Here is a 16,104-nt window from a genome sequence, read left to right on the forward strand (position 1 = left end):
ATTGAGGTTGCCTGCCATAATAAATAACTAAATAAATAAATAAATAATAGAACCCCATCCTTCTGCTGGGTTTGCTTGGTTCTGCAGGAATTCCAGGCTAAAGACTCCAGATGGTGTTGTGCATACCCATATAGAGTTGTAGCTCTTGTAGTATGGACTTGCTTACTTAAAAATATATTTCAGCCCGTCTGTGGCTGTTAACCTGTCTTTTAAAAAGGAACATGGACTGACACACCTCCTGAAGTCTTGTCTAATCATATTTTCCATAACCCCACAAATCAAATACTAAGTGCTTTAATATCACTTAAAGTTTAACAGATTGGTTTCCTGTTGCAAACACTACAAATGAAAATGTTCCCATGACCTATTGTCTGTGACACTACTGATTCATAATTTTTTCCCTTTCAAATCATGAACACTGATCCAAGTGTTTTAGTCCAAGGTCTGCACAGTATCAAAATAGAGTTCTGAGAAGAGTAGAACCACCAGCCATATATGTAATATATATTGTATATGTGTGTAGACAGATAGAAAGATGGATGGATGAATAGATAGATAGGTAAATAGATGGATAATGTCCCTTAGATAGATGCCTGCCCCTTGTGCCAGGCATCCCTATATTTCTTCCCAGCTCCCCTCTAAACTGAAAGTGATGAAAAAGATGATGTAGACTGCTTACAAGACTCAGATTATGAAAAATAAAGAAAGAAAAAGAAAAGAGTCCCAGTAGAAAAGTATTCTCTGCCATGGCATCTTCAGTTTATACTCAAGGAATTTCAGGACTGAAAACTCAGCATAGGGGAAGAGTTTGTGCCTTCAGTGATTTGATGTCATATATCCAGGATTCAAGACTGCCAACCTAAATTCCATTTAGACTCCTGCAGGCAGGCAGTGCCAGAAGTTCAGAGAACTGTTTTGTAGATGTAAATTATGTCAGAATATGTCAATATGAGAAAAACACATCTTTATAATTTCCTCCAGACAATGGAGGAGTCACTTTGTGAAGGAAAATTACTTTAACCTGCAATAGAAGCTCCAAGATGAGTTCCAGGACGATGTACTTGTGCAGTGATACTCACGCAAGTGCCAGCATTCTTCAGCTCCTACCATTGCCTTTGCCAGTCTATCAGGGTCTCCCATGGTTTCTAAACTGGAGATCTGCCTCTTCCCTTTCATGTCAATGGTGATGGCCAGCTGACCAGCTGGCTTACTTGTTCCACTGCATCATCACATCATCACCATCACCACATGGGAAATCTCAGGCTGACTATTTAACTCTTTCTGTGTTTTCCATTTGAGTGATCTCATGTTCCAAATACTCAACCTGATAATATTTGCAATTTGTTCTGTGATAAACAGAGATACAGCACATGTTCAAATACTGCTTTCTTTTGCCAGAGCTGCGTTATGTTATGACAGCTATGAACAGACTTTTATTAGTTTTCACATCAAGCAGATTAATCAGAAAGCAGAGTATTCCATACTAGCTGGAATCTCAGCCAGAAGCTGGATGACCACAATATATAAGGATTTTGCCAGCTGCTCTCCAGGTGTAGGACATAATCTTGCAACACAGAGCTCCCTTTTGCAGTCCTTTCAAGTGATCATAGCAGTGCAGGCTGGCTGTATCCTGAAGCATAAATTGCATATTTTGTTACTGTTTACATACTAAAACAGGATTAACATTGCTTTTTGGGCTGAATAATGGTGAAGAGAGGCTTTTAAAAAGTCTTGTACTTGTCATTTCTGGAGATGATGCAGTTTTAAATGATGCTTTAAAAAAATGCATAACTATGTGTTTATAACCATTCATTTATGGGAACATTACATGTGTTGTAACAATAGAAGCAATGAAAACTCTCATCTGAAGGACCCTGTGATATATATGTAGATGTTTTCTTAGGCTCTTTTCCCACCAATCCTTACCCAAAATCTGTGCAAGCCTCCCCAAAGCACATATGAAATTTTGAGAGTATAGAGAGCCTTTGCAGTTTGTATGCCACAAATGACAGCAACTGATTATTCCATCCGTCATCTAATCAGTATTAATCCTACTTATGACAGCAGTGCCTAGGAAGCAACCACAGAGGGGTCTCTGTGGAGGAATCGTGGCAACACAGAATAATAAATAGCTTTCCTCTGAACAAGATTCAGTTTGTAGACCTGCTTAGGGTGTCTGTATGGGGACAGGGCTCTCCTTACATCAGACAAAAGTAATGAGCAGTACCTGACTGGGGCACCACTTGTTATTGTTAAAGAGGAGTAAGTAAACTAAATGAAAAGACAAAGGAAGAAAGAGGAAAGAGGGGAACAGGGCTGGTGAGATGATGGCAGATGAGGCTTGAGTTTGAGGTAAGGAGGCTGCAGGAAAACAGAGGAGGAAAGGTTGCAACAAACAGCCTGTCAGCACAGAGACTGCAAGTCTTATCCAACACAAAAGGTAGGATCAGTCTCTAGTATTTCTATTTAAGCCACATTTTAGATATTTAACATATCTATTTAAGGTATGTTGCCCTGTCTTGCTGAGCTGTTCCTTGCAGCACACCCTTATCAGCACGGGCTGTGGGAAAGCAGATACCACAGGGGAGTTAGGTCCCCCCCGGGCATCCTCCACATGGGACTGAGTCTCTGAGTGAGCGTGACCCCAGCTGGTTACCTTCATCCTGCTGGTGGGGTAGCACTTATAAAAGCTGCTCTTCTAGCAGCTAGAGCCACTTTCTTGTTCAGAACGACTGGTTTTAGTGGAGACAAACCAGTAAAAAAGACATTTACTGCAGCACTGATCATTTTGGTGATGTTTTCATTTTTCAGTAGTGGCACAACATAATCGGTGCTGCTGGAGCAATAGTTCTAATCTGGTCAGTGGAAGGTTTGGGTAGGTAAAAGCAAGAAACCAGACTGTGGTGATTTTAGTAACATATTTAGGAGTTTCCACACTGAAACTTTTAGTACAACCTCTCAGCACAGTGACTCACTTGTGAAATTCACAGGGGGGTTACAAACAATAGGGTATTTCTGCTGATGATTAGAATAAGTTATGTTTTACTTCATTGCAGCTTAGCTATGAAGGGAAGAGTAGAAATCTTCTGAAAATAAAAAGGAAAATATCTTCCCAAAGTAGGAGTTTTAAAATTTTTGTGACCAAGATGCTAACATTTTAGATGGGAAGTTTCCATTTCCCTCAGTACAAATAAATCAATGTGCTTATTCTCCTTCCTTCCTGAGACTTAAGAAAGCAGCGAGTATTGAAGATGCTGAGACTGACCACTTCTCATGCAAATCTCTTCTAGCTGAAGACAGACTCAGAGAAGCGCTCAGTTACAGACAGTGAAACTTGGGGCAGCACTGAAGAGCTGAAGAAACCAGAGGAAGATTTTGACAGCAGCATAGACAGCAGTGGCGGAAAGGTCTTCCCTCAGGGCTGTCTGAAGAGTCAGAGAAGGGGGGTCAGAAAGCATCCCTCTCTGTTTCACAGACTGGATCCTGGAGGAGAGGCATGACTGCACAAGTGGGAGCAACTCAGTCCAGGCACAAAGCAGGAACCAGTGCTCTCAAGACCCCGGGTAGGAAACATGTAGTTCAGTTTGCTGTGTCAAAAATTAAGCTTTAAACTTTGACTTCATTTATAAACTGCAAGAAATCTTTACAGGGTTAAAAATAACTAATGGATATTGTAAGTGTGTGACAGACATGAGGAACCATAAGCATATTGATATTTATTCTCACAAATGATTCCAAGCCAAGATTCCCAGAATGTACTAAATTATTCATCTTTATAACCACTTTTTTACTACACTGCATACCAATAATTTATTAATTAAACACAAATGTATCTATAGCATAAACTGTGATTACATTTTGTTTTCTTATCATATAAGTACATCAACATCTATTATGGAATTCTTAAAAGAATTTTTGGATTCATGTTCCACATACCGTAGGTATTTTATAGTCCATTTTTAAGAAATAAAATCTGTAAAAATATATGTTTTTTTGTAAACTTTATTTAGTACTAAATGGTTTCTTACTTTCTGAAAGGCTTCTCAGAAGTGACAGTCACTCTTGTAATCTACTTTGGCAGCAAAAGTCCGAAGTTAGTGGAAGCCATTGTTCTTAAGACCTTCTAATCCATAATTTTACTAGGACAATATCAGTCCTTTGTAGGACATTTTCTAGCGCTTTTTTTTTTTTTTGGTCTGACAAAACACTTCATGAGTGTGTATTAACACCTGGTTGTAACAGTTACTGACCAGGAGCTCCTCCCTTTGTAAGTCACTTTTGTTTCTTTGCAATTTGGAACTACTAAATATTGGTCAGTCTCTGGTCTGAGAGATCTCCAGGGATCATTGCAGCGGTCAGTGTTCATATGGTTGCAGTAGTTACACCCCATAATGGCAATTAAAAGAAGAGATCCTACAAGGGTTGCCAAAGCCAAGCTAAGTTTCCCAGGTCTTCTGTTTTGTTGAAGATGAGCAGCCAGTGTGCACGTCAGAACTGAAGCCTTAAATTTGTAAACATATCCTAATAGTCTGTGTGTTTGCAGTATAGATGTCTGATCAGTATCTTGGTGGGTGCATGTATCTGTGTGGCATAAAATGTGCACTGTATAAGTACACAAGTGGATTTATTTCTGACTTGTATGTGTTGCTCTTTGTTACAGTTTAGTTCCTTAAGACAAATCAGGCCACCTACCTCCAAAACTCTGTAATCACTTGAAGTATGAATTAAATACTTTGTTGTGCTAAGTATTTGTGCCTTATTTGGAGCATACAATGGATGCTTAAAGAGAAATTAGACTATGATAGAAAAGGCATTTTTGTCTGCCATCTTCTTTTAAGATGGAAGAGAGTATCTTATTTAAACCTTTCTGAATGCCTTATTAATATGTTATATAGAAATATGTGGCATATAGGCGTATGGAAGACAGCCTCTCAGAAAATCAAAAATCTTGAAAACATATCAAGGATATGACAAAGACTATTAACTCCTATCATTGATATCATTATAGATCAAGAAGATTCATACCATGACAACATAATCTCTCTCTGGCAATTTTTGTAACTAACAACAGAACAAATTTAGTTATAAGCTAAAAAAAAAAAAAAAAAGTAATCAATGACAACCAAGGAACTCGATAAGTACCATTAATTTCTACATGCATAATTATTGTTCTGGAAATGTTAATTATATTTCATGATTTACTTTCAAATAGTATTTTTTTTTACATATAGAAATACTATACACAGTACAACTCAATGCACAATACAATGCACATACACTATACTTATAGCATTTCTTACATATAGAAATACTATTAATATGAACAACAACAAAAAAAAAAACAACCCACAGCAGATAAAATTCCTTGTAGTCCATTCTGGAGTATTTTCTACATCTGCACTCTCTTCCTATGCATGAAACTGGAAATTCTCAGAAGAATTTCAGGCTTTTAATACTTAATGCTTACTTTAATGTATTGTACCTGTTACTGACTGCTTATGGGGTACTACAGAGTCCTAAACTGGTCTGTTTTCTTAGGGTAGTATTTCTGTTTATTTATTCTTTTCATTTTGAAATAGTAACTGTGTAGTTATGGAGATGTTACAGCTTCAAGCAAAAGTGACCTTTTCAAATATACTTTTATTTAGGAAAAACAGATGATGCTAAAGCTTCAGAAAAAGTGAAAACTCCCCTGAAAGGAGCCTCCATTCAGCGCTCTCCATCAGATGCAGGGAAAAGCAGTGGCGATGAAGGAAAGAAGCCTCCCTCTGGCATTGGGCGATCAACTGCTACTGGGTCCTTTGGGTTCAAGAAGTCTGGGATGGGCTCTTCTACCATAATCACCACAAGTGGCGCCACCATCACAAGTGGCTCGGCAACTCTGGGAAAAATGCCAAAATCTTCAGCCATCGGTGGGAAGTCCAACGCGGGGCGGAAGACAAGCTTAGATGGTTCCCAGAACCAGGATGATGGTGTCCTGCACATGAACTCAAAGACAACACTGCAGTATCGAAGCCTGCCTCGCCCATCAAAGTCCAGCGGCAGCGGGATCCCCGGCCGAGGCGGGCACCGCTCCAGCACCAGCAGCATCGACTCCAACGTCAGCAGCAAGTCTGCGGGTGCTGCCGCCACCAAACTGCGGGAGCCAAGCAAGATCGGGTCTGGGAGGTCCAGTCCTGTCACGATCAATCAGACGGACAAGGAGAAGGAGAAAGTGGCTGTGTCTGATTCTGAGAGTGTCTCACTATCAAGTTCCCCCAAATCCAGCCCAACTTCTGCAAGCGCCTCTGGCACACCGGGTCTTAGGCAGCCAGGATCCAAATACCCAGATATTGCCTCACCCACTTTTCGAAGGTAAGTGTTTTCTATGAATTCCTGGAATTGCTGTAGATAAAGGAGGGATTTTCAATGTGTCAAACCAGTATCCACTGGGCAAAAAGCTTTTTCAGGGCATATTTTCCCACAAGCAGAGAACTGAGTATAAAAAAGGCAAAAAGGATAATATGTCTTCCCACAAGACAAATATTTCTGTAGTCCTAAAGACCTCCCCAGACAAAACATGGCTGTTGCTTGAGCTTTGACCATTTTAAGTACATTCCCATAACAGTTTGAAAGCTTGAATAAGCTCTTTACTGACTCTTCAGGCACATGAGAAGTTCTTTCTCAATACTCTGATTAATCCCCAAATAGAACACTCATTCAGGTGTGGTCTGTCACCTGAACAGGTGGTGGTGTAGCCTGTTCAGAGAACTGATGAGCTGTGTAGGTTAATAAAGTATTTGCTTTCATGTTGTCAGCAGCTCCAACTAGAAAAGTTTAATTATCCAAGCAGCTTTGTTACACCTTTCTTCATAGATATTAATCGAGACTAAATTTCAATTGGAGATGCCTTATTGTAAAGTTTTGGAATGTATAAATCAGCATTCACTTTTGGATGGAGCAGCTCCAGTGTTGGAAAAAAAGCCAAGAGTGCCCTCTCGCGCCTAGCTACCAAAACAGCATCTCCAGTTACCGGCTGCTGAAGGAGCTGCAGCTGAGTTTTATGGGCTTGTTTATAAGTAAAATGGATTCTTACATTATTAGGCGTGCTTACTTCACATCACGATAAGGTTTGCGTTTATTTCTCATTAATTTGTGATCTGCACTTTAACTGCAGCTTAAAACATTTCCAGTAAGACATTAAGTCATCCCATGACCTTTATTTCAACAGTTTTAGGGGATTTGGTTTTCTTCTCATCATCACTGTAGAAATTTTCTTCTATAGAATTATTGGGAACAATTATGTGAAATACACCTCTGTCATGACTGCTCGTAGAAACAAATGCAGCACATTTAGCTCTGGTGCAGTTTATTCTGTCTCAATGGTTACCACATGACTGATGACCACATGAGTATCTGTGCAAAAGAAAAAGAGGAAAATTTTACACAAATGCTAGATATTTTTTAAAACTGTGTAGAGTTCTGCAAGCGTTTGTTGCAATTGTTTTAGCTGATTTGAGAAGTAAGGGGTTTAAAAGCTAAAGACTTAGCTGTGGGAATGTTAAATTCCTGAATTTGGGTGAAAGTGTAATCTGTTTATGCACTAATAAGACAAAAATGTGCATATTTTACCTCTCTCTGGGAGGGTCTGCATGTGCAAAGAGCACATCTGAATAGGAGTAAATAAGAGCTGTTGCTAATGAAAAAGACCCTCATTATTGTGATATGGTTAAGTGAATTTAATTTTGAGATGCCGTTGAACAACTAGGTAGGCATGATTTTAGTAGCAGTAACTGAAAATGTGTAGTTTGGCTCTTAGGATGTTACGCCATGAATGTTTAATGTGGCTATCAGTTTCTCTAAAGCTATTTGTTTTACATTTAGGTTGTTTGGTGCCAAGGCAAGTGGTAAAGCTGCCTCTGCACCCAGTACTGAAGGTGTGAAACCCACATCGGCAATGCCCAGCCCTAGTACCACCTTGGCACGGCAAGGCAGCCTGGAATCGCCGTCCTCGGGCACAGGCAGCATGGGCAGTGCAGGTGGGCAAAGTGGTAGCAGCAGCCCCCTCTTCAGTAAACCTTCGGACTTAAATGCAGATGTTGTAAGCTTAAGTCACTCCTTGGCTTCCAGTCCCGCCTCAGTGCACTCTTTCACATCAGGTGGTCTTGTGTGGGCTGCCAACCTGAGCAGCTCTTCAGCGGGCAGTAAGGACACACCAAGTTACCAGTCCATGACTAGCCTTCACACCAGTTCCGAGTCTATTGACCTTCCTCTTAGCCATCATGGCTCTCTCTCTGGACTGACAACAAGCACTCAGGAGGTTCAGAGCCTGCTCATGAGGACTGGAAGCGTCAGATCTACTCTTTCGGAAAGGTGAGCTTGCCTATAGATACAGTGACCACGAAACAAGTGAGAGGCAAAAGGACAGGAGCCAAAAAAATAAAGCCTCCATCTGTTTTCCTAAAGGGACACTGTTTAATTAGCAGCATAGTCCTGTGTGTTAAAAAAAAAAAAAAAAAAAAAAAAAAAAAAAAAAAAAAAGGAAGGAAGAAAGTAAATGCAGGCATTGGATATGCAAGCAATTGCCTTTTTACAAGCACTTTTTCTGTCTTGGATTTTTTTTTTTTTTTTAGTTCCCTTGTTCTGGGAAAGAACCAGAAAAAAGGGGAAAATTGTCTAATTAAAGGCACATCTACACAGCTACACAGTGAGCCCTGCATGATAGCTCTACCTGCCATCCCAGTATTCAGTAGTTCCCAAGCTGTCTCACTGCCCTCTGGCTAACCTGATCAAGATGTGGGACCTCACCAGTTTTCTTCCCCCTAGATCAATGCATAAGCAAAGCTGGAGGTCCCCTGGCTTCAGCTGACCACACAGTCTTGCCTTAAAATATTCAGCCCTGACATTTTTTTTTCTTATATAGAGATCATTACACAAACATGAAAATGCAGTTGCACTTGCAGAGATACAGTTTACAAGATGATATAAACACAGTCCTGGAAAGTGTCTGGAATAGACAGACAAAAGCAAGAAAGGGGTTTCCCCTGTTCCCTCTGTTAAAGACATTTTTGACATTAAGATATTTTACCATTTAAGTTATATAATAAAATGTTGCAACCACCCTGAGAGAAGGCACAACAATATACCAAGATATATATATTTTTTAATTGTATTTTCTGTGGAACATTTGTTTGAATTTTGTAGAGGAGAAGAAAATAAACTTTGTTAGGCAGTAAGTAGTTTTTACTTCCTGTGAAAATTTTCAAGATTTAAAAATGAAACTCCTACCTTACATGGCGATTGAAAATTCAATATTAAATATTTCATTAGCCTTGGATCCAGAAAAGAAAATTATGCTGAGTCAGAAATATTTTAAATATTTTAGGGTTAAAATTAGTTGTTTGGATAAAGCACAATTATTTAAAGGGAAAAAAAAAAGAATTGTTTTTGTCACACATGAAAAATAGACAATGTTAAGAACTTTTTCCCCTTTATATTAAACCAGAGATTATTCAGTACTAAGCCTTTCCATGGAAAGATTTCACTTTCAGTGAAGCAGCATTAAACAAACAAAACAAAACAAAACATCTCTTGGTCAAATCTAGATGGAAACACTCCTCACATTTCATTCTCTTACGTTGCATTCATGAGTATTACTATATCAGCTGAAATCACACCTCTAACTAACATAATTACAGTACTATAAAATGTGTGTACCAATATAGTCTATGATAACAACAGTAGTTAAAAGTACACTGATACATGAGTGATTTGTAATTTGCACTGTACCTTTAATTTTTTAAATAGTAATTTGCATTGTGTGCCATCAACTGAATGTGACAATAATTCTTAGGAAGTTAATTTTTAATATTTAGTTTAGAAAAAACACCACTACCTTTTACTATTGCATATATGGATGGTGAGGTCAATAAGATGATGTGGAAAAGTGCTGAATTTATGCCAAAGATCATATTTATGCAGAGGATGTTAAACATCACATTTAAAATATTAACAGTTTGGCATCGGCTCCTGAGCAACCCCTGCTACTAATACTTTATGTATTTGTTCAGTGACTTAATTTCAGTGGTTCCAAATACTTTGCCTTTGGCAATATTTTAAGTTTTGGATTTGTCCATATGGGGATATAATGATTGAGTCCAGAGAGAGCCATTTATCATGTTGATCTGGCCTCAAAACTAATATATGTACCTAGAGAAAATAGTGTCATTTCTGGAATTATAGCCCCAGTAGGGTTTCTGCAGTTTTATTTTTCTCAAAGGTCTGTTGTAAGTGCTATGTCATTTCTAAACTTTTTTAAAGTAAAACGTCCACATAGGAAAGTATTTTCTCACAACAAAAGCATTGTTTTGCAATGTTAGAAGCAGATATAGTTGGCAAAAGATTATGTCCTTTTTCCTTTGTAAACTGTTGTGGGGGGACTCAGATTATATTTTAGATACCTGTGGTAATTCTTGTATTCTGGCAAGGCATAAGAAATTATCTTCAGAGAGGCTTAGCCTTTTTTTTCAGTCACTCTACAGCATACACAAGATTGAATGAGTGCTCTGTATAGTGAGATATACTAATATAATACAGAGACAAGATCAGAAAGACCAAAGCACAAAATGAGACAGAACTAGCAAGCTACATATATTCTATGCAGAGAAAAGTCTAGGAAAAGAGAAGAGAGAGCTAATAATAAATAATACAAATAAATGATGTGTTGCTTTTTTTGTCTTTGTTGAAGCATGGATTGTGTTTTGATAGCTACACATCACTAACAGCAAGCATGCTAAAAGGGAATGAAAAGGTTAAAGTTTACTTATAAATTTCTTACATATTCAGTTCACTGGTCCTGATGAATTTTTCACTTCCTTGCGTCAGGCAGAGTCTGAATTAGCCCCGTAGTCACAGGGGCTGAAAATGTTTTGAAGGAAAGTGAGGAGGTGGGTTGGGACAGAGGACAAGGTGGTTATGGGCAAGGCCTGCTTGACCTCATGTTCTTGGAAAGATACAGAGGATGTTAAAACAGATTAAGTAACAGATGACATGTGGTTTGTCATTAACATCATTTTAAATAATACTAAGTTGATTTAGTTGCAGGAAAGAGACTTTGTGAGTTGAGGAAAGGAATGGTCAGAAATCCTGAACTTAGTAAAGCTTTATGCTATTTCATATAACATTCTCATAGGTGCTTAAACAGGTTGGAAAAGAATTGTCAGAGAAGTGAGAGACAGTTTATTAGATTGAAGCAATGTAATAGGGCAGGATATATTTTCACATATACTAAATGGAAAATGATGAGGCAGTGTCTAAGGGGTTGTAGGTTAAAGACTTTGGGACATCAAGTTTTAAGAAATATTTGTTGCAATTGGAAAGAATACTGAAAAAAGGCCAAAATCTCAAGGCATATCTGTGTCTCCTGCTGCCTCCAAAACACCTGTCACTTGCCACAGAGACAGTAAGTCTACAAGGTCTCTGCCACATGTGCCCAGGCACACCTGGCACGTCTCAGTCCCTCCGGAGATGATCAGACAATGCCACTCTTTGGGCTACCCACCAAGTAATGCTATGGCATAAACACAGGCCTCCTGTCAAATGCTGTATCCATGTAGCATCAAAGTCTGTTCCAGCAAAATTTTATGTCATTCCATGAAGACCTGTTGCTTTGTAATAAGCAAAAAATAGTTTCAGTAAATATAGGCAAAATATAGTGTTTTGTTTTTTTTTTCCCAGCAAAATTTGCGTGTCCTTCAGGACTTTTGCACTAGCACTTGCACTAGCAGTATTTATTTAGACAAGTCTACTTCCGTTGTTATAGCAGTGTAACTCCCTGTGTGGGAGGACACTTATATTTCAGTTTACATCAATTTAGAAGGATTAAAGTAAGCCAGAGTTCCTCATACTGTAAAATAAAGCTCTCTACTGTGGTTAACTGGTGAAATATCACTGGTTTAATTGATAAAATTTTCCATGTGGGCACATCACCGTTAATTCTTTTGATCCTTAATTGCTGTTGAGCATTACAGATTTGTATCTTTTTTTTCTGCTTGGTCTGAGTGACACAGCAAGGGGTGCATAAAAATGCAGAAAGATAGGACTTAGCTGTGGTCTCATCAGCAATAATGCCTGCATTTTTAGATAAGCAGAGTGGCAGTAGTTTCTAATTGTATGACTGGTTTGCTTCATTAGAATGCAGTTTAGTTTTGAGGACCATGAATATGCATTGAAACCCACTTAAGCTCTTCAAGAATTTCAGTTGTTTTAAATTATTGGCAGAGTAGATGGTTGTGGTTTTAAGGTGTGAAACAGTGCATCATGTATCAGATTTTGTGGTGTGCTCAACCACTTATAGAAACTCACCTATAAGTCCCATATCACCTTGGCTCTGGGTATTCCTTAGCTTGCACTTATTTGTTTTATTCCATAGCATCTCTGCCCAAGGACATTGCATCATGGTCATTCTCTGCCTTTCCTAAGTTGACATCCACAGCAGGGGCAGGGAACCAAGAACTGTAAGACTTCCTGTATTTACACCAAGAGAACTTGCAGATGGTTTCAGCAGTGTGAAATAAACAAGGGAATGGAGATAGAGTGGGCTCAATTTTTGAAGTATTTGCAGAAGGAGCTGTTTTACTTATAATCATCCTTATTTATTTTGAAATTTAGAGATGCATAAAGGTACATAAAAGAACATCAAGGCCCTATTCTTCTCTGTAAGTAACTAAAACATACATGAATCATGCACTGAAATTTACGTTCTCCTTCTACCAACCCTTCTTTGCTCCTGCTTGTTATCTACTGGTGAAGGCAGTCTAATGAAAGCAGGGCACCCAGCATCCCTGGTACAATAGAAACTGACCTTTAGTAACAGTGTGAGAACTTTCTTGAGTAGGAAGTATGGTCTTAAGTTACCGTTGCTCTCAGAGGTGTGATTATGATATGTAATACAGAAACTTTATAAAGCCATTTTGTAATTTAATCCATACGGTGACATGACATTATGATCTTACAGGAAAAAAAACATTGCCACACATACTTGATAACAAGTTCAAATTCAACCTGATCTGCTGAGTCTTTGAGGGAATGCCCAAATTACATTCAGTTATAAGGAAGGTTAGGGGGAGCCCTTTTAGGCAGCTCTTTGATGGTGATAGGGTTTGAATTAGGAAAACTCCAGCTGTAGATCTCTGGTAATCAGCTGCCCTGCCACTGTTTGTGCATGAATATGGAACAATGTTGCTTTGTTGCCACTTTTCATTTTCCAGACCATGACCTCACTCTGTGAGCCCCGCAGCAACAGAAAGCCAAGGGTCTGTATATTTAGCACTCATTTCTTCAAGCTGAGCTGTCATTTGGCTTCTGGCAAGGCCATGCTGTCTCCTAGCAGGTGCCACAACCTTCATCTCTTTTGAAAATCTACTGGCGCATCATAGGAAACTGTGAAAAATAAAGATTCATACTGTGACCATATGATTCTTGCACAGATTGTGGGGAGAAGCCGCAGGAAGGATAGGAATGGTAGGGAAGGACTTCCTTCTGACTTGGACAGTCTCCAAATTACTATTGACCCAGCTTAGAGCTTGTCTAGTTGAAAAATGAACATGCGACAGTCCGTGTCCTCTTGTCCCCTTCAATGAGTCAGGAACTTATTGTGAAAGATAAATTAAAAGCATTAAATGATCTTCTGTTATGCACACATATCTAGACCTTTAAAATTTGTAATTCTGAACAGTCCTGTTTACTGTATGTCCTTAGGGATTTTTTTTGTTTTAACAGCATGCAGCTTGACAGAAATACACTACCCAAAAAGGGATTAAGGTATATACATTTTTTGAGCATGACTGCTGCTTCTCTGTTTTACTGTAACTTTTTCTACACTTTCACTTTCTTTCTCCTTTTATTAATTCTATTTAGAACAGAGCTCTTCATACTTAGATTCAAACCAAAAAAACATAGATTTTGACAGTGGACTTTTTCTTTCCAAGTCTGCTTAGTGAATATATATTCACTATATATATATTGAGATATATCTTGGAGATATGTCTTGGAAAACAAATACTGTTAAGAACACTTTTCTTACGGGATGAATCTTAAGAGGCATTTGATCCTGGAGATGTAAAAGAAAGAACAAGGTACCTTTGCAATTCAATGTGACTAATTATTGAAAATATTGAGAAAAGCAAAGTTTAAGAGGTAGATCTGAACTTGAGCTCTGAAGGCAAACACTCATGCAATTTGAATTGAAGACCTACTAAAGTGTAAATCCAGAAAATATTATTTTAGTATCCAAGATTTGTAAGGACAAAATGATCCCTACTCCAGTTACTCATCTTGGTCCCTACCTAGCAATGTTGAGTCCCGTTCTGCTATTAGTTCCCCAGTAATTAGAGCCATCTTCAACACAGAAAACAGAAGTCATCTGCCCACTTCTGTTCTTTGTGTTTAAAAGAGGGAATCATTAGGTAATTTATCTTGTCTCATCAGGCATGGGAGCTTATGTCCTTAATCCAGGAAGTAGACTTGGCAAGCAAAGGTATATGTGCATGCACACAGACACTCTGTAGCCTTCCAGTCACTGTAATTACATGGCTAAAATCTTGAGTTATTAAAAAAAAAAAAAAAAACAGTATTTTTTGAAAATTTAAGATAGTGCTCTTCTGCATTATCCTTTCCTTATAAATAATTTAATTGAATTTCCCATTATCCCCAAACAATCACTTTGGACTAATGGAAACGGTGGTTGATATGAAGGAGGCGTAAAGGGGACCCAACAAGGGTACAATGGAATGACTGAGGTTTGTGGCTGTAAGATTGTAATGGTGGCTGAAAGCTGAAAGTGAAATGGAGTGGGGAAACAGCTTATAGGCATACAAGCCTGATCAGTAATCCCAGAAGGACTGTCAGTTTGATTTACTGTACAGAGACCCCAGCCCAAGACCTATATCGTGAATTCTCCTTTTACCATCTTTCTGATCTGATAACCACTGGATAACTCTTCTACACCACATTTAGAAGCAAAGATCATTGCTGTCTTTTTGAAAGGAGAAATGAAGTAAATATTTAATCAGGACAAGATGTTTTAATGCCTTAGAATATTGCATAAAACCCCAAGCACAACATGAGAACTAGAATGTTCATTCAATCTGCTTTCTAAGCAGAAATACTTGTGCTTTATGAGCCTGAGGCCAGAATATCAAAAGCCCCTTCTGCTCTGCTGTTTGGGGAACACTGATATCTCATGACAGTGTTGAAGAAGGTGCTCATTTCTTCGCAGGAGATTATGCTGATTGACATGGGCTATTGCAGACATTTCTGAAAACAGTCTCTTGGTTAGTACCCGCACCACCTGCACATTTTACTGTTTAACCACTGCCAGAATTGCCCTTCTTCCAGCCCTGCCAAAAACGTCTGGGACAATGAGTTATCAGTTCTCCTTCTTAGCCCGTGTGGCAGTTGCATGTGTTTTATTAGATTTTCATAGGAAGCAATCGATGAATGATTTGATTTCCAGAATTCTTCCTTCCCAATAGCTTGTTTCTGCAAATTTTTCCTGTCCCTTTCCCTCCCCCAAATTTGGGGCAGGACACAGTGCTAAGTAGCATTCAGAGCAGCAGGCCATGCATATTAACATAAGTGCTTGTCATTACCAATGCAAACTGCTTTTTCAGAGTTGTTGTTGTTTCACTCCCTTCATTTAACCAATTGCCCACCTGATGTGGCAGGTATCATTTCATAAGCAGCTACTCACTTTTCTTGGCTTCTAGTCTGTGCATTGCCCATCCTAGCCATGCGGCTCCTAAACTTTTGCATCACCCTATACACTTCTCCTAGCTTTGCAGTTCTTTCCTGCCAGCTCAGTTGTCTGTTTTCTATGGTTTATCTCTTTTATCTATGGTTTATATCTCTTCAAAGGAAGGGAATACTGTTTTGGGGAGGGGGATGAAACTGAAGAGATTTCAAGTCTTGTATATTTTTCTGTTATAACAAGACAGTAAACATTACCTTGGTAAAATCCCTGGTGATAAACTCTTCACGAATTAGACTCAATACATTCCAAGGGTTATGTTTTCTCTAACCAGTGAAGTATATTTATGTCACACCCATTTCTTTCCAAACCTCGTC

At 38.7% G+C, this 16,104-nt stretch overlaps 1 protein-coding gene across 1 annotated transcript in view; it reads left to right on the plus strand.

The window, feature by feature from the left end:
- Positions 1 to 16,104, plus strand: part of NAV3 (neuron navigator 3) — a 423,218-nt gene that overhangs the window by 355,655 nt on the left and 51,459 nt on the right. The window contains 5 exon segments of the mRNA XM_083807523.1: positions 3,291 to 3,399; positions 3,402 to 3,563; positions 5,649 to 6,354; positions 7,864 to 8,352; positions 13,759 to 13,800. Coding sequence (XP_083663649.1) covers positions 3,291 to 3,399; positions 3,402 to 3,563; positions 5,649 to 6,354; positions 7,864 to 8,352; positions 13,759 to 13,800 — 1,508 coding nt within the window.

Source organism: Anser anser (genome assembly GCF_964211835.1).
Source record: "Anser anser genome assembly, chromosome: 1".
In the NCBI taxonomy this organism is placed as follows: Eukaryota; Metazoa; Chordata; class Aves; order Anseriformes; family Anatidae; genus Anser; species Anser anser.